Source organism: Cavia porcellus, unplaced genomic scaffold (genome assembly GCF_034190915.1).
Source record: "Cavia porcellus strain 051 isolate PalLab524CR breed Dunkin Hartley unplaced genomic scaffold, mCavPor4.1 scaffold_30, whole genome shotgun sequence".
Taxonomy (NCBI): domain Eukaryota; kingdom Metazoa; phylum Chordata; class Mammalia; order Rodentia; family Caviidae; genus Cavia; species Cavia porcellus.
The window spans coordinates 19,088,514-19,106,681 of NW_026947513.1; the positions used below are offsets into that span (position 1 = coordinate 19,088,514).

The following is an 18,168-nucleotide window of genomic DNA, read 5'->3' on the forward strand; positions in this document are numbered from 1 at the left end:
AGATTTAACTAAGATCAGTCATGATAAAACAGTATAAGTCATACAGGGATCCAGATTAAGATAAAAGGAAATTAAAGATGATTATTGTCCTATATACTGATGTCTTTAGAATAGCTGTCTGTGCCCTCAAATCTAATGCAAGTAGATAAACTGAGACAGAATAAAATCTATCAAAAAAAAGAATAAAAGAATCTAAGCAGAGTGGTGGGAGTAATGTGGGTTTTAAATCCTGATACACTATTAACAGTATCTTCTGCCATCTTTTTTAAGACTCTCCCTCCCCTTTCACTTCCCCAGGGTACACTGTGTATTTTTGGGTCTGACCAAGACTCTTGGTTTTAAATTGTGGGGGCAACCTGCTATTTACCTAAGTGGTTCCAAACCTTCTCTCTCCTGGACTTGATCTGTAATTGTATTCCTTTACCTATTAAAGCCTGTCTTTTCAACCTATCCACAAATACTGGTCTAGTTGCCCCTATTACTCTCTGGTTCTCTGTCACATAGAGCATTGTTTTCTCATATTTGATTTTCAGTCCATGTACTCTTTTTCATGTTAATTATATTTCCTATAAATAGCATCTTGGTGGACCTTGCCTTCTGATATGCTCCATGAGTGGTTCTTTTTTATTTACTTTAGTGTATCAAGGCCATCTATATTAGAGATGATAACCAACCTTCTCTGCCTCATTTCTGTTATGCTCTTTTTTTGCCATCAGTTGTCCACTTATCTTCCTCATTCTGTTTTCTGCTCTATTCATTGAGGCCTCTCTGCCACAGTTCTGGAATCCTAGTACTTTTCTCTCTCTCTAGAATGCCCTGCAGTATTCTCTGTAGAGTTGGAATGGTGGTTGTGAATTTCTCAAGTTCTTCTTTGTCTTGGAAGCATCTTGTTTCTCCATTAATTTCTAGAGACAGTTTATCAGGGTATATCATCTGGAATGGAGGTTATTTTCTTTCAGGGCTTGGAATATTTTGCTCCAGGCTCTTCTTGACTTGATGGTTTGTGTCAAGAAGTCTGCTGTTATTCTGATGGGCCTTCCTTTATAGGTTAGATAACCTATTTCTTGTCTCTAACAGCTTTTAATATTCTGTTCTTATATTGAATTTCTGGGATCTTGATTATTATATGCCTGGGTGTAGCTCTGATTTGGTTGTAGGTGGCTGGAGTTCTGTATGCCTCATACATCTGCATATCATTTCCTTTTCCTATGTTTGGGAAGTTTTCCTTAATTATTTCTGTGAATAGCCTTTGTAGTTCCTTTGTTTGTACCCCAGCTTCTTCATTCACATTCTTTATTCTCAAGTTGTAGATCCTCTTGTTATCTTCTAGCCTTTGTATTGTTACTGCTTGTTTCCTTGTTATTTTTAAAAAGTTTTTCCTTTCATAATCCCACATTGCAAAACTGCCCTCCAGTTTGGATAATCTATCCTTAGTTTCTTTCAAGCAGATTTGCCACCTTTCCATAGGGTTTTTAATTTCCTGGTAATCTCTTTGAATCTGCTTCATGTATTGTATATTTTCTTTATATTTTTCATCAAATGGTTCTCTCCTTTGTTTGAGTTGCTGTCTTCTTCTCTGTCTGCTTGAGGGCTACTTAGCATCTGTTTTATTAATCTTCTTATATCTTGCTTTACTTGGCTAAATATTTCACTTTTGAACTCATCTATGAGGTCGCGAAGATATCTCTTTATGTCCACTGGTGCCATGTCTGATATTGCATGTTTGCTGTTCTCATTCTCCTTTGTATTTACCTGTCGTGGATCAATGTTCTCAGGGTTGGGACCTGGGGACTTTTTCTTGTTGCTTCCTCTTCCCATCTTTTTTGTTTCTTCCAGGAGGCCTCAGTTTCTTTCTTTGTCGGTTACAATTCTTCTGAAGCACACTGGCTAGGTGACCCTTCCCATTGCAGTGTGCTAGTGAGTTGCAGACAGGCGCAGTGTATGCTGGCTCCTCCCCTTCAAATCAGTCAAGCTGCAGAGGCCTACACTGTATCACTATGCGCCATCTCCCCTCCGGGTCAGTCAAACTTCTGAGGCTTCACTGCATTAGTGTGTTCTGCTGCTGTAGGGAATTGATTTCAGATAACCTATTAGGTTTCAGCCAACTCACGTGACCCAGGCCTATCTCACTCCACCAATCTCATTCAGGAAGGGAACAACTGACTGAAGTCACTGCTGCCTCTTAGACTTGCCAGTCCTGCCTGGTCCCATAATGCCATTTTCTGGAACCCCCCTTTCTGTGGAATGGCTCCACTCCTGTCACTCACCACAGGTTGGTGCAGGTTCCCCACCAGCTCAGCTCTCCATTCAGCTGGCTGACCCCCAACCTCAATGTGACTGTACCTCTAGTGGGTTGAAGTGGCAGAACCTCAGACAGCTCACCAAGTTGCCTGCTGTGGTAGGAGCACTGAACCTTTAGCTGTTCCAATAATAGCACCAGGACTATATGTTTGATTGGTTCTTCTCACCTTAGTTTCTTCTTGGGATGAGAGAATTCATCTCCCTCTGTTCGGGGCTCCCCATGCTATATTATGTTGAATTCTAAGTTGACTATCTCTGTAGCCAGCTGTTATCTATCCACTATCTTTGCTCCCTCTGTAACGCTCCTCGTATAACTATGAAATCTTCTTTATTTTCATTACTCTATACTTATGCATACTTTGACCTGACTTTTCCAGCAAAAAGCCAACAGTACAATTTCAAACTCTTAGCAGTCTCCTAAAAGACTACTTATGAGATCAACTGTTTGTATGTAGAAGTGACCGAACTTCTCAAAATCTTGAGTTAAGTAAGCTCTAAGTGACTTTGTGCCTCTCTTCTGAGATTCTTTTTGTAGTTGTTGAATGATTGCTTCAACTTTAGACATTTAGAAGGTTACCTAAATGGGTTTAGCAACTCTGTACCCAAGGATATAGAAGACCCACCCTAGGTTGGCTCATCACCTGGAGGCATAAAAGGGAAGGAGGAAGGTTGGGTGAATTCCATTCTTTGGAGAAGCTCCAGTCTTAACCTTTGGTTTGGACGTTGTCTCCTGGCTTCCAGGAAAGACTCTTCAGCTTTCCAGCATAGACTCTTCAGTCTTCCCACCCCCACTCAAAAGGAGCCACATCTTGATATTGTCCTGCTAGCCTCTACGGCCAGTTGTCTATGCTACCCCTTCATAGCACTTTCTGAAGTAGTCCCTGAAATAACTGCTTTCTTGACAATCAAAACTCTATTGTGAAATCTTGAAGTTCAGCACAGGAAGTGTGTTCATCCTAGAGAAAATGGGAAAATCCAGTCTATAATAACTGTTGCAAATCCATGACAAAATAAGAGATTTTGTGTCTTTCAGAGCATGCATTTCACTTTTTTTTTTTTGTCTTTTTCTTTTTTATCAGTACTGGGGATCGAACTCACGACTGCCTGCTTGCAATGCAGGTGCTTATGCCGCTGAGCTAAATTCCCAGCCCCACATTTCATTTTTTAGTATACATTTCAGAGTTTAAATTTGCTTCCCACCATAGAAATTTAGTTTCCTATATCCTCAAGTTCCAAATCCATAGCTTGATTTTTAAGATCCTTGACAATATCTTAATATAATTTTCTGCTCTCACCTCCTAATGCAGTTTTTCATAAACCCATGGTCCAGTCAGACTGGAACACCAGTCCCAGAATACTGCTTGGTACTCTGGTCTCAGCTGTCTTCACATCTCTGTTTAAAACAGTCTTTCCATTCTTCAACATGTCCTGAAAAATCCAGTTAAAGTCTTCCTTCAAGACCCAATGGAAAAATCATTGTGTGAATGTTGTGTCACTGTGGCAAAATATCTGACATAAACAACTGAGAAGAAGATTTCGGCTCATGATTTGCTGGGTCCATCGCTTTGGACTGAGGTGAAGTAGAAACACCACAGTTGAAGGATATGAAGGAGTAAAGTGGCACCTCACCCCCACGGCAGCCAGGGGGAAGGAAGGGGGGAGAGAGAGAGACAGAGACAGAGACAAAGAAACACAGAGAGAGACACAGAGGGAGTCAGAGAGAGCCATAGAGAAGGGCTGGGGATCAGACACAGTCCCAAAATCATCCATACTCCTCAACTAGACCGAGCCTCCACTTTTCACCACCTCTTAATAATGCAGTCAAATTATGATCTCATTAATGGATTAATCCATTTGGCAAATATAAATCTCCATGATTCCATCATTTCCCCAAATCCCATAGGCTGGCACAAAACCTGTACTGTGTAGTCTAGCAGGACATTTAAAATTCAGACCATAACAACCATTTCTAAGAAAAATTTTCACCCAAACTAAAAGACCTCTGGACTACCATTCTATATTCTTGTTTCATTCATTTTTATTAATTTATTTATTAATATATAGGACCCTTTGATCTACCCTAGGGCAAGAAATTAATAGTAGATTCATATGTTATTTAGATCTCCTTCCAAACACTCCACCCCCAAATGTGAGATTGAGACCAAGTTTTGTGTGCAGGTTTCTTGTTTGGGGAAGTAATGTCAGAGCTCCCAGGGGAAGGGATGAAGAAGGAGAAGGATGAAATAAGGAAGAAGGAAAAGGGACTCAAATTGAGTTCTGAGCTGCTCACCCCAGTAGGGAGAAAAGCTCAGTGCTTATAGGTACTAATAAAGAAACTAGAGAAACTGGCTTTCTTGCTTTCTCTCTCTCTCTCTCTCTCTCTCTCTCTCTCTCTCTCTCTCTCTCTCTCTCTCCTTCTTTCTTCCACCAAGAATAAAAGAAAGGAGTACTTATCTAGTGGCTCTCACCATTGGTGATAGAGGATCACTTCAGAGGTTCCCGTGCACTTCCAGGTCTGTGCACATGTCAGGATGGGTGAACAAACCTCCAGGACCTTTTGCAGTGGTATTAGTGAAGCCATGTGGCATAAAGTGAGACAGACAATGTGCAATTCTGACACGATTCTGTCAGTCTACACTTGCCCATATTTGGGCCAAAGTAAGAAGCTAGATGAGAGGATATTTGACAAATACAGAAAATATATGATATAGCCTAATCTTCCCATTGCACCAATTTGCTCATACATTTCCAAAAGAGAGGGAAACTCTCTTCAGAAGCACTACATCTCAGTTCTTCTTCCTTTAGATCAAAAGATAAAGGCTCAGTTCTTTCTTTGAGTCAAAAGAAAAAGATTTCTGTGCATCTTAGTTTACACAACCAGAATCACATGAAGTTCTCTAGCCACAAAAATGGGCTCAGGATTTCTATTTGAACTGAACTGAAACATTTTGGTTTATGTTTTCCCCAGGAACACACCTGACACAAGGTTTTGATCACATGTAGTTTATTTTCTATGTGATCACAGAAAACACCCATAAAGTAATGAGTGCATGAGAAAAAAATAGGATGCCATTAGAAAATACTTCATCAAGTTCTTTCTACTGGGAATAACCAGAATTTTATTCTAGTAGGGAGCTCAGGGAGAGTACAACATATACTACAGATTTATCTCAAAAAATGGATTAAAAAGTTAGAACAATAATCCATCAGTTCTCTTTCTATCATTGGTTGATGGCTACCGCTAAGAACTCTCCAGCAGTAGTGAATTGCTCTTTTGTGGCTCATAGCTGGGACAAAGATCCTTCAGGAAGAGAGTCTTAAGCATTAGCAATAAGCCACCTTCAACACGTAGATGCACATGCTGAAGTGGACGCAGATGGCATTGACAAATACAGACATTTACAGAAACTAGCTAACATATGTAAATTGCACCCAGGGATATAGCTCAGCGGCACAGCACCTGTGTGGCAAGCACAAGGTAGTGAGTTCAATCACCAGCACCAAAGAAAAATAAAAAATAAATAAAATATAAAGTGTGCAAGTCATGGATTGTGGGGCATGGTATCACTGTGTAGTGCAGGCTGGCCTTGAACTCATGGCGATTTTCCTGCCTCAACCTCCTGAGTGCTGAGTACAGGCATATACTACCAAACCTGTGGATTTTTAAAATATTGACCCAGCACATAGAAATACACATCAACTAGAGAGACCAGTGTTTCTTTTAATTTCCTGATAAATTCAATAAATTTTGTTAGAGCAAAGAAACAGACGAATCCCTCATGTGTTTGGAGTTAACTGCTTAAATCAAAATCATCTTATTTCATTAATTTTTTACTACAACATATAATTGGTGATCCATGGGTCTAACAGTTGAACTTACCAACTAAACCACTCACAATATGATTTTTTTTTTTTGTACTGGGGAATCGAACTCACAACCTCATGCTTGCCAGGCAGCCGCTTATACTGCTGAGCTAAATCCCTGGCCCCTGAATATTTTAGCTCGATGTGTCATTTGTTTCTTTTACCTCATTCCTCAGATTAACATTAATGGCTGCTCTTAGGTTTGCCCAAAAAAGTGCATGTTTGCTCTTCTCTGTGGGCCATTTCAAATATGTCCTCTGCTCCATGAGACTTTTGAGCTTGTGGTAGCTGTGAGGAATGGAGTACTGTGGAATGGGTTCCAGTAAAACCAGAATTAAGTTATCAAAAGCTGCATGGAAAAGATTATGATGGGCAAAGTAGAGTTCGTAATGGCACCACTCGCTCTGGATAAAGTTAGGAGACAGAACAAAGATGGACTTGTAACTCTTCTCAATGCAAGTGATGATATTTTCCACAATGCTTTTGCCAGGAACAAAATTCCTCTCGTGGAGGCAGATCTGTAAATTTTCTTTTTCAAGGTTTGGTAGTAATTCATTCTTCACCCAGGCAGAATCGTGTCCACTGTATGAAATAAAAGCATGAAACTGAAGATTTCTCTGGAGCTCCTCTAAGGGGACGTTCCTGGCCCTGCGCCGCGTGTGGGTCCACTGACATATCATCCTGACATACCAGGGCAGATCGAAATACCAGCACAGGAAGGTCACACTAGCAGCCAACACCAGCACAGTGGTCACAATGGTAACGATAAGCAGAGTTGTGTTGCAGGATAGTGGAGACACGTGGAAGTCCTTCAGCAGGATTCCCTTATGACTTTCTGGATAGTGACACTTGTAAGAATCAGGCCAGTCCCATACCACTTCTCTTGACACTTGGTCCATATTTTTGATGAATTCTCTTAACTCACATGTGCACTGGAATGGGTTGTTGCCTGCTTTCACTGACCTCATCTCCTGGCAGCTTTGGAAGAAATCAGTTGTTGGATGGGAAATAGAATTATGGTCAATGATCAGTGCAGAAAGGCTGCGGAAGGTGCCACATCCGGGAAGGTCGGCTAAAGAATTGAAAGCAACATTGAGTTCTTGCAAAGACTCCAGAGAGGTGACATCCTTAGGGATGTTCGTTATTCTATTGTTGTGAAGATCAAGTACCTTGACTTTGGGAGGTAAGCATCTGAATACAGAATCAGTAAGTGTATTTGAAGACATATTTAAACTTAATAAACTTTCAGCCCAAGAGCAAGTATTTTCATATTCATCATACCTTAGAGAATTCTGGCTGATATCCAGTTGTTGTAGAGACTTCATTTCCTTGGTCATTAGAATTATATTTGCAAGTTGTTTTAATTGATTCATTTTTAAACTAAGTGTTTTTAATGCAGTTAAGGTTTTACAGTTGTTAAAAACTGTGTCTGTTAAGAGATTATTGGAAAAATCCAAATATAAAAATGGGCTAACTTGGGACGGACAAACCATGTGGAGCATACGTGTACCAGACACAGTGAGATTCTGGATTTTCATATTGGAAAAGGTCCTGTAGATTATACTTTGTGAAATACTGAACACATCACTGATAACTTGCTGTATAGACAAGGCCTTCAGAGAAGTATCAGAATCACCAAAATCCCCGAAGCCAAATTGACCTTGTAGTCTCACATTTGAAATGGAGAAACTGTCCATGTTTGAATGCCAAGCAATCTGAATGATACTAAGCAAAGTACTCCAAGTTGTTTCAATGTTATTTAAGGTAAGACTTGATAGCCTTGGTTTCTTTTGCAGTTCTAACAAAACATCTAGGAAATAACACTCATTGTCATGTAGCACACATTTGATATTAGACAGCTCCAAATTCACTGCAGTGCTGACTGAAACATTCAGAATGAAGTGGAATTCCTTTTTTGTGGGGAAAACAACATGCAGACTCCTTGTATTAAGGTCTTGAAGACTATCAGGCTCTACTTTTGCCCCGTAAGAGTCTCCTAAAACCAACAAAACTTGACTGATGTTTAAATGAGCAATTGGCTGCACACTAGATTTTTGTAACTGTGTTGCACTGAGTCCTAGAAATTTTAGTTGAGACAGATTGCCAAACTCTTTGCATATGGGCAGGGCATCAAACGCATTAAAGGAGAAGTCTAAGTGCTTGAAGTTCCTGATAGGGTGGCATGAAATTGTCCTCAATTGATTATGAGACAAGTCCAAGTGTTCCAATTCCTGGTTGAATTTGAAAACACTGATATCAAGATACTGGATTCTGTTGTGAGAAAGTATCAAAACCCTTAGCTTTGACAGTGATAGAACGTCAGAAGACTGAATCTCAGATATGTTATTTTGTGATATATCTAAGGTTGTTGTTTTCAGGGATAGATCCTTGGGAACATGGGTGAGACCTGTTTTTGACCTGTCAACTAAAAATTCACTTTCATCAGATATTTGGGTTTTGACTTCATAAATTAACAGGAAGATGATGACAAAATGGAAGGTTCTTGACTTAATTTGAGCCATTTTCTGGTATGAGACCTTCCTGGGGTAGTTGCTACTCTTCAGATCATCTGGACATATAAGCAGATCCTAGGGAGGAAAACAAAATCCACATTAAATGGTTATTATTTTAAATTAGGCATGGCTGACACTAAATAGTTTCATTGGGGACTCATAGAATGAAGGCTGTATTCTTTAGGGTTATACAAAATGAAACCAGGAAAATATATGATCTATAAGCTCTAATCAAACAATTTTAATATGAATGGTATAACGGTTGTAGGGTGGTTCCCTCCAAAATATATGTCTATCCTCTAATCATGTTTTAATTCATAAAAACTGAAGGTTATCTTTCTTTTTATTTTAAAGAGAATAAAATAAACTAAAACAATAAAACAAAATGGGAATGATACTGGATTTCAAAAACAAGACAGTAGGAAATCAATGATAGTTACTGTAATGGCACATTGTTATTCTCTAAGTAAATGCTCAAACCACCAGACACAGGCGTGCAAAGTCAATCAAACAGCACAAGCACTGAGTTGTTTTTCTATTTCAGTTACCATCATCTCAGAAATTTTAGGCATGTGGTTTCTAATTTTCTCTATGCCTGTGTCTCCTGGACTTGTTCTGGGTGAGACACAGGCATACAAAATCAATTAAACAATATAAGCACTAAATTGTCTCTTTACTTCAGATGCCATTATTTCAGAGATTTCAGGTATGTAGCTTCTAATTTCTTCTGTGCCCTTTTCTTCTGGGCTTGTTCTGGGTGGGCTGGCGGTCTGCGATCACACCCTGCTCTTTTGTCTTGACATTTCCTGTGCTCCTCCAGATCAGGAGGTTGCTGAATCCCAGGTGTTTTCCTCACTGGCTGTCCGTCCCACAGTGCAGGGGGTTGGTCTAGGCACCTGGGTTCCTCCAAGTCAAGGTTCCTGGAGTGGCAGCTGGTGTGGGGCAGCTGTCATTGATGTTCCACTGATGGCAGTGGAACCTGGGGGTATGGCCTCCTGTCCCTGCCACAATGGGGACAGGCTCACTCAGGGCACGACTTCTCCTCTAGGCCCAAGGCAGCAGGCTTACCAGGGGCAAGTTGTTGCTTTTAATCAATTGACCATTTCATTTCCAAAGTTCTGAAATGGCCAACAGACCTAGAAAGACATCACTTTAGATTCCTACTTGAAATCAACCACTTCAGAAAACTGCCAACGTTGATTCAGGACCAGGGTTATATTATTTAGAAAAAGAATCCTAAGGATCTTGGGAGGGGAGATGATCCCGTATCATCCATATGGCCCTAAAGTCCAGGGATGAGTGTCCTGAGAAGAAAAGGGAAGAGGAATGTTTGACAGAGGCTGCAGAGGAGGTATTGGAAAAGACTATGTAAAGACACAGGTAGTGATTTGAGTGACTTAACCACAGCCAGAGAATGCAAATAGCCAGCAGGAATTGGAGGAGGCTCTAGAGAGACTGCAGCTCTGCCGACACCTTGCTTTTGTATTCTCAGGCTCCAGAACAATGAAGGAATCAATTTCTATTGCTTTAAGCCAGCAAGTTTATGGGAAATTTATTACAACATCCATAGGGATTTAACACGGATGGTTCATGGAAATTCCTCTGACATCAACTTTCCCCAGCTCTTTTAGAACTCAGGCTAAGGTTCACCAGGTATCTTTTCAGCCTCTGAATGAGAGTAATGATTCCTGTGACTTATTTTGGGAGCTCCCTCATGTGGCTGAAGTCGTGCTGGTCTTGATTACATTCTATTATCTACACAGTGTTTGCGCCTAACTTTGGTCTTAGTCCTAATGTAACTAGATCATGACAAAATGTTTTTTGGAAGACCTATTCATTTATCTATTTATTTATTTAGTCAATATTTATTGATCACCTAGTGCTATGTTTTAGGAACTGCAGGTAGACCAGTGAGCAGAACAAAGCCCTATTTCTGAGAGAGTAAATCACATGGTGGCAAATGCTATGCAAGCAAATAAAGCAAGGTAATCATACACATGACATGGCGCTTGGTGTAAGTATGAGATGGTGCTATTTTTTATTGATCCACTGAAGAAGACCTTTTTGAGAAGATGACACAGGTACAAATCAAAACAGAGTGAATGAGTCTCCCATGTCCAGATCTATGGGAAGAGAAATTCTGGCAATCAAAAAGCCATCTACAATGGTCCTGAAGTGCAACTGAGGTTGCTTTATCTGAGGAACAGCAAAGAGGGCAAGAAAAGGAACACAAAGGTAAGAGGCATTATGGACCAATTTCCACGGGACCTTGCAGGTCACTGCAAAGAGTTGTAGCCTATCCCAAGAGTGAAAACGAGCTGAAAAGCACTGGAGGATTTGAGGGGTGGAAGCTGTTTCCTTCTCTCTTATTCAGAAAGCCTTTTTCATTGGCTCATCCAGTGCATACTTTCCCCTGTGAAGTGCTAGCCATTGTTCCAGGTTATGCTGTTGACTAACCAGTGCTAGTCACAGACTATTTTATTATTGGCCATCTGCTGGCATGTAAGACCAGGGGAAGTTGTGTCAGGATGATTGCTACAGAGTTGATACACTTCTCAATCCCAGAGACCCTTTCTGCTGGGGTTGCACAGCTACCCAGCTCCCTCAAGGAAGTTATTCAAAATCCCCTTGAAGGACATTAGACAAGCAAACCACCAGACCTGGCCAAGGGCCCAATTCCTGTTTATGTTCTTCCCCATATCTCAGCTGGCACAGATGGACTTATATAATTCAGTTTCCCAGAAACAACCCTGAGTTGCAAAAGTTCCCCACATTGGACATGCAAATGTGTCTGCTTTTCAAAGTTTGCCTTTACCCCATTGCAGGGGTATCCAGTAATATCCTGACCATGCTGATTTTTTCTAAAGTCAGAGATGGACTGGCTTCCCTAACCACCACCACCACCACCATCACCACCACCACCACCAGACTGTGTCCACAAAGACTCTGAACAAGGAACATGACAAGAACCTCAAAGTTCATGTTAAAAGTAATAATGGTCTTTTGGTGACTTCGATTGTTTTTGATGGAACAATCCAGAAATGTCTCCATCTCCTTGTCTAGTTTCCTAAAAGAGTTATTAACATCAGGTGTGCTACTTAAATGGATGCTATGAACTGAATATTCAGACGCTGAAATTCCAACGCCTTATGCAATGGGACTAGGAGGTGAAAGCTGTTGGGAAATAATTATATCAGGAGATGGAGGTCTCATGAGTGGGACTAGTACTTTCTAAAGGGGACCTCAGTGCTCTCTGGATCTCTCTCTTCAATGTGAGGATACAAGAAATTGGTGAGCTACACTTCCGAAGAGGGCTCTCATCAGTGTGGCGCTCTGATCTTGGATTTCCAGCCCTCAGAGAGTAAAGATACATTTCTACTGCTTATAAGCCATCTGGTCCATGGTACTTATTGTGATTGTCCAAAGTGATGGAGATGATGAGAATAAAAATGACATCCAATTCTTACAAGAAATGCTAGCTGAGTGTATCTCAGAACAGAACTATATGTCACAAGCTGGACAGAAGTAAAAATAACTAGGCTTAACAGCTCGGAAGGATTGCTTGCTTTCCCCCATGTATGAGTCCAAGCCAGGTGTTTGCCCTACTTCTGGAAAACTCCAGAATTCAAGGAAGCAGTGATCAAAGTTTTCAGGCATGGTATTTAGACAGTGTCTCTGGAGGCCAGAGACAGACAGGACCCCACATGCGGACAAAGTGCTTAGTACACAAGCTCACCCCAAACAAGAAGAAAATTGTCTCTATCCCCTGACAAAAGTAACCAGTATGAAAGATTGTAATGGATAAAACTCTCTGTCCCTAAGCATTTGACAAAAGCACAGCTTCAGCTTTATATTTGACTAATTATCTCAAACATCTTTATATCTAGTTAAGTTAGTTAACTCGAATGCCTCGCTCTCACTCTGTCCTTTCAATTCAAGTCACGTCTTCAAAGTACTCAGTTTGTGAGACCTTTTTGTTATTTTTATAATCAATATCAAGCCATTATACCTATAAAGAAGCAGGTTTTTATAGCTTCTATAAATTTTATATATCAAACTATAAAAATCACTGAAAATCAATGCCTCAATTCCCCTGAGGAAACAAAATATTTCTTTTTTATTGGTTTTTGGGTTTCTTGGATATAGGGTCTGCTATATAGTTCAAGCTGGCCTTGAACTTACGGTGATCCTCCTGCCTCAGCCTCCTGACTCTTGTGATCCCAGGCATGCACCATCATGCCCGACCATAAAATATTTCTTACTCAAAATATGAATGACAGTCATTGACTCTCATCTGTGTTAGAACCTCAAAACTGTTTCATTACAAATGAAATGATTATTTACTAAATCAAATAGTAATAGGATACTTTAAAACCATAAAACCCTTTCATTTTAGGTGAACGTGTCAATTTTTGTGATTGTGATAACATTAGCCTTATGTGTTTCATTGAAACAATACATTTGCCTTTCTTTAAAGACTGGAGGCATTAAATCAGGTCTGACTATCTTATTGAGTCTTCTCTAGGCCAGACCAACTAGCTACTAACCACAGGCTGATAGGATTGGAACCAGTTCAAAGGCCTTTCTCTTTGGTTTCCTATGTGGTTTTGTGAACTTTTGCCTTTTGTTGCGAACACACATTTGTACTCAAGGCTTTTGACCAAGCTAGCTGTGGCCTGGAAATCATTTTCAGAACCTACAATTCCACCCGACTTCTATCTCTCCAGGACAGTCTCAGCGGTCTGAGAAAACAGAAGACAACTCCAAGTGGAGCCACGCTAAGCAGAAACCGAAACAAGCCTGCCCATCAAAACAGGAGTTAAACCGCAGCATCGTCTCCAAAGAGACCGACTTTCAGCTACGCTTTTGTGTTAGTCTAACAAAATACCAGCAGCAGCATACTTGCTGGAGAGAAGAGGTTTCTTTCTGCTCACGGTTCTGGTCCGAGGTCGAGGGGCCGCACGTGTGGTGGCTGCTTGCAACACAGTCCAGGTCGTGGCATGGCAAGAGACGGGCAGGACTGTGTTTCTTGCATCTGTCTCCTTAAAAAGCCTCTTGAATTCAGTCACGGGAGCTCCGCCCTAACGAACTTGTCTATGCAACACTCACCCACTCCCACTGCCCCACCTCCTAACACCATAGTCAGACTGATCTCCGCCTTCTCAAAGCATCCAAACAGAGAGAACATTCCAATACATGAACACCTGCAGGATGCTCCAGACAGGTGCGTGTCACATTTTCATCGCAAAGAATACGATGGAGAGGGGATGAGGTAAAGAGTAATGTCATTTAAAATCAACAATGAACAAGATGTTTTTAAATTTGACTTAAATATTCATCTCCTGACTCAAAAATATCTCATGCAGTGATGTATGCACACCCATGTGTACAGAAGCACAATGTGTGATAGCTAAATCTTGGAAACAACCCAAATGCCCATCAACTAAGGAATGGTGTTTTAAAATGTGGGATTTTTTTATACAAGGGAGGATTAGCTATAAAGAAGGATAAATTTGAGACATTTCTAGGTACATGGATGCACTTTCAGACCATATCTATACATGAAATAAATTGGACATACGTGTAAATATCGCAGTTTCTCTGGTGTGAGAAGCCAAAGTGTCAGTAAGGACCAAAGTGTGTAATTGTAATATGTATTGTGAAATAAGAAACTGTTCAAAAGAAAAGAGAACTAGGCAGGGGGACAGAGGAAAGGAAGGAAGAGAAAAGAAAAAAAAAGAACCATAAAATGGAAACAAAACTTCTTATATAAGGAGAAGAGGGGTTGAGTGACAAAGAGGGGATTGGGGAAAAAAGAGGAATCAAAATGTATCATGTACAGGTACAAATTCTTTATGATAAATATGATCATTATGTATATCTAAATTGTACCAATAAACTTAATTTTTGGTTTTGTTTTTCATTTTTTAAAATCCATTTTATTCAGAAATAAAAAGACAGAAAAAAGAAAAATTACAACAAACTTTCAAAGCACATCAATCAGGACAAATAAACTTAGTTAAAAATATCTCTTGATAGCAAATCACGCAGAGGTGTCATTCGTTTAAGAGGGGAAACTTAAGTCTCTAAGACTGATAATCTAGTTCATTCCTCCCATACAGTAAAGGCATGTCAGAAATACAACACACTTAGAAAAATATCCAGGGCTTACTCATAAAGACGCCCATGATTTCTGGCCCCATAACTAGCGATACCGTTATTTGCTTTTATAGAATAAAATAAGCTGTGGCTTACCAAGACATCCTGCCTGTGCCTTGTGTTTGTCAATCTGTAAGAAATTCAAGCACTTCCTTGAACATGTATTTCACTGGCAACCAGTTTTAGTCATGCAAAAAATAGCTCCTCTCTGCCATCTGCTGACCCTCGCTGGAATTACACTCCGTAGTAAGGGTAAATTTATTTTCTCCTATTCAAAGAGTGAGATCTGTGAGCTAATTGATAGATCTGTACGGAAATGGAATCTTATCTTTAAGTTTCTGAGCTCGATGAAATCATTCTCATGACTGTGCTCTTGTCTTTTTAAACAACAACAAAAATAGCAAAACAAAAACTGAGCCAATACTGCTAAAGGAATGTTAGCTGCCTGGCTCTGAACTAGTCCTCAGCCTAAGCTCACACTGTCTAGTCATGACACCGATGTGAAGATGACAAAACTCCCCCTTCTCTCCCTCCACAATTCTCTCCCGCGCTCAGCATTTTATCACACTTTGAATACACTTCACTTCCCTAAAGTAAGAACTTTGGGGTTGTTTTTGATCGATAATGTTCTCTTTCTCTCTTCCCCTACCTCAGCATTTGCTTAATGGGCAAAATGTAAATATAAATATATTTTTGAAGCTAAAAGAGTGAATTCGCCACACGCTGGTGCACATCCCTTCCCTTAAGCCCTTGACTGGAGAGAAGGGCAGTTTGGGCAGGAAGCCCCTGCCTTCCGAGGCACTGAGGCTGGGAGGCCGGAGCTGGAGGTCCCCCTCCCCGCCCCAGGCCGCAGAAGGAGCCTGCCAGGCAGTGGTTTGCCCTCAAGCTGGTCTCCCCTGCCCTGAGTTGCCCACTGGTCTATTTTCTTTCCAAATGTTGTTGAACAAACGCATACCTGTGATTATGCACCCACATGGATCAACACAGCCATAGCTCCTAAAGGAAACTAATTCCCAGAGACTACGGCTTCTTTTAAAAATAAACAATCTAATAAATCAAGAATATTAATCAATATGCAGTCAATACAAAACGTTATTAATCTCCAGTAACCCCCACTCCCCCCGCCCCACAAAATAGACAACTTAATAACTTCAGGGTATTATTTACACAGTTGTGTAACCATTATTGCAATTAATTCAGCATAATTCATATTTTAAAATGAGACACTACATCTGTTAGTATTGCAGCTCCTCCATATGCCCCTGCCCTGGGCAACCATTGGTCTACTCTATAGATTTGTGTATTCCAGATGTTTCACGTAATTTCTTTTATTTAAAAAAAGATTAAGATAAAAGAGAGCATAACAACACAGGTCAGAACAGAAAAATTTAAGCAACGCAGTGTTTCACCACAAGATAATCTGATATAACAGTAACTACCATAGTGTCTCTTTCCTTGAAATATTTGAGTATACCTTAATATACTATAGCATCAAACATAAAAGGACAGTGTAAAACCATTTAAGAGAATGAAAGTATTAGAGTATTCAGAACCAACTAACAGAAAACGAATAATGGTTACTATATTATCTCCTTGTCTATAAAAAATTTTGTTTATACTATCACATATAATAAAATCCATTGTTTTGATGTGTTTGATGCTACAGTATACGAAATTGTGCTTGAAGATTTCAAGGAAAGAGACAATATGGTGACTGCTTTTATGTCAGGATTGTCTTGTGGTGAAACACTATTCTGCTTAAATGGTTATGTTTTGATCTGCGCTGTTTTGCTGTTATGCCCTCTTTTATCTCAATCTCCACTTCATTATTTACTTTTTTATTTTTATCCTTTTAATTAAGGGGGAAATAAAAAATAGTAGGATATATTATAGTAACCCACTTTGACTTTCCATTATCTTGATTTAAAGCCCTGTATTACTCTCACCATCTTGTTTTTGACTGATGTTCCCCTATTCTGTTTTGCTTGATAGTACCAGGTTCGAAAGTTTAGGCAACAGCTGTGAAGATAGTGAGATTCATTATGACGCCCATTCTCGTTGACTATTATCTACTTTTGAAGACTTATAATGTCTCCAATGTTTTGGTTTTGTCGGTTTTTTTTCTTTACTGTTTTGTTCAATTTTATTATAACTGATGATATAGGCAATTCTATTAGAGATAGCAGGAGGCATTATGGTAACCATTGTTGATCACCTTGTATTATGCTTTTACATTATCTATTATGTCCACCCTTTTGATTTGATTGACTCTGTTCTGTTATGTCACATTTGGTTTTACTCCCTTCCAAAAAAGTAATAAGAACAGTGGGAGCAACAAAACCCAAAATGTGTAATTGTCATTGTACAAAAGAGAGGAAAAGAAAGTGCTCTAAACAATATAACTGCATGTATATTTAAGTCTATAAGATAGATAATGATATCACTGAGTTTTGTTGGATCATTGAACAGAATTATTTGCAGTCTTACTGTTGGAATGCCCACTTTACAAGCTTTAATTTTGTGACTTGAACAATTATTTCTAAGATGACAATATGTAATCCATTAACTAGTGATTTCCTACTGTTTATTTTTTTCTGTAAATCTGTATAACTTGTACCCTTTCTCTGCTTTTTTTTCTCCTTAAATAAAATTTTTAAAAAATCTAATAAGATACAATATGATAAAACCAATGGAGACAGAAAAATATAAGCTTGGTGGGACTTCAAAATAAGATGATATTAAAGCATCACTAGCTATTATAATGTCTTATTTTCTTCAAAATAGCTGTTCATACCATCAGAGACAATAAAAATCAAACAACCCAGAATAAAACCATTCCACTTAATGAATGAAAACATTATAAGGCTTCAAAGCAATATAATGGAGAATCATGACTACCACATACTTTTATGTATTCTTACCATTTCTTACACTAGGGAAACTATTTGGTATTTATACCACGTGAGTTTCATTTATTTCGCTTATGAGTATGGTCTCAAGCTGCATCCATTTATAAATATCTCAATGTGATCATTCTTTATAGCTGAATAGCACTCCATTGTATAAAAATACCACAGCTTTTTTATCCATTCCTCAGTTGATGGACACTTAGGTTGTTTCCAAAATCTGGCAATTACAAATTGTGCTGCTATAAACATGAGTGCACACATATCACTGTGGTATGATGCTTTCAGTTCTTCTGGGAATATGCCTAGAAGTGGAATAGCTGGAACAAATGGGACTTCCAATCCCAGCTTTCTGAGAAATCTCCAGACTGATCTCCACAATGGTTGCATCAGTCTACATTCCCACCAACAGTGCAGGAGAGTTT

At 39.5% G+C, this 18,168-nt stretch overlaps 1 protein-coding gene and 1 non-coding gene across 6 annotated transcripts in view; both read right to left on the minus strand.

Moving 5' to 3' along the window:
- Window positions 1-4,025: 4,025 nt before the first annotated feature.
- Window positions 4,026-18,168, minus strand: part of Tlr1 (toll like receptor 1) — a 52,016-nt gene continuing 37,873 nt past the window's right edge. For 2 of the 5 annotated variants that reach the window (XM_023565844.2, XM_023565845.2), the window contains one exon: window positions 4,026-8,753. In XM_023565844.2, coding sequence (XP_023421612.2) covers window positions 6,300-8,753 — 2,454 coding nt within the window. In that variant the 3' untranslated portion in view covers window positions 4,026-6,299. Of the gene's footprint in view, window positions 8,754-13,580; window positions 13,734-14,933; window positions 16,408-18,168 lie in introns of those variants that run through there. The other 3 variants (XM_063240517.1, XM_003471538.3, XM_023565846.2) reach the window with 3 other exon arrangements.
- Window positions 9,755-9,889, minus strand: LOC111757353 (small nucleolar RNA SNORA2/SNORA34 family). The gene has a single exon (XR_002791723.1). It is a non-coding gene; the product is annotated as a small nucleolar RNA SNORA2/SNORA34 family (small nucleolar RNA).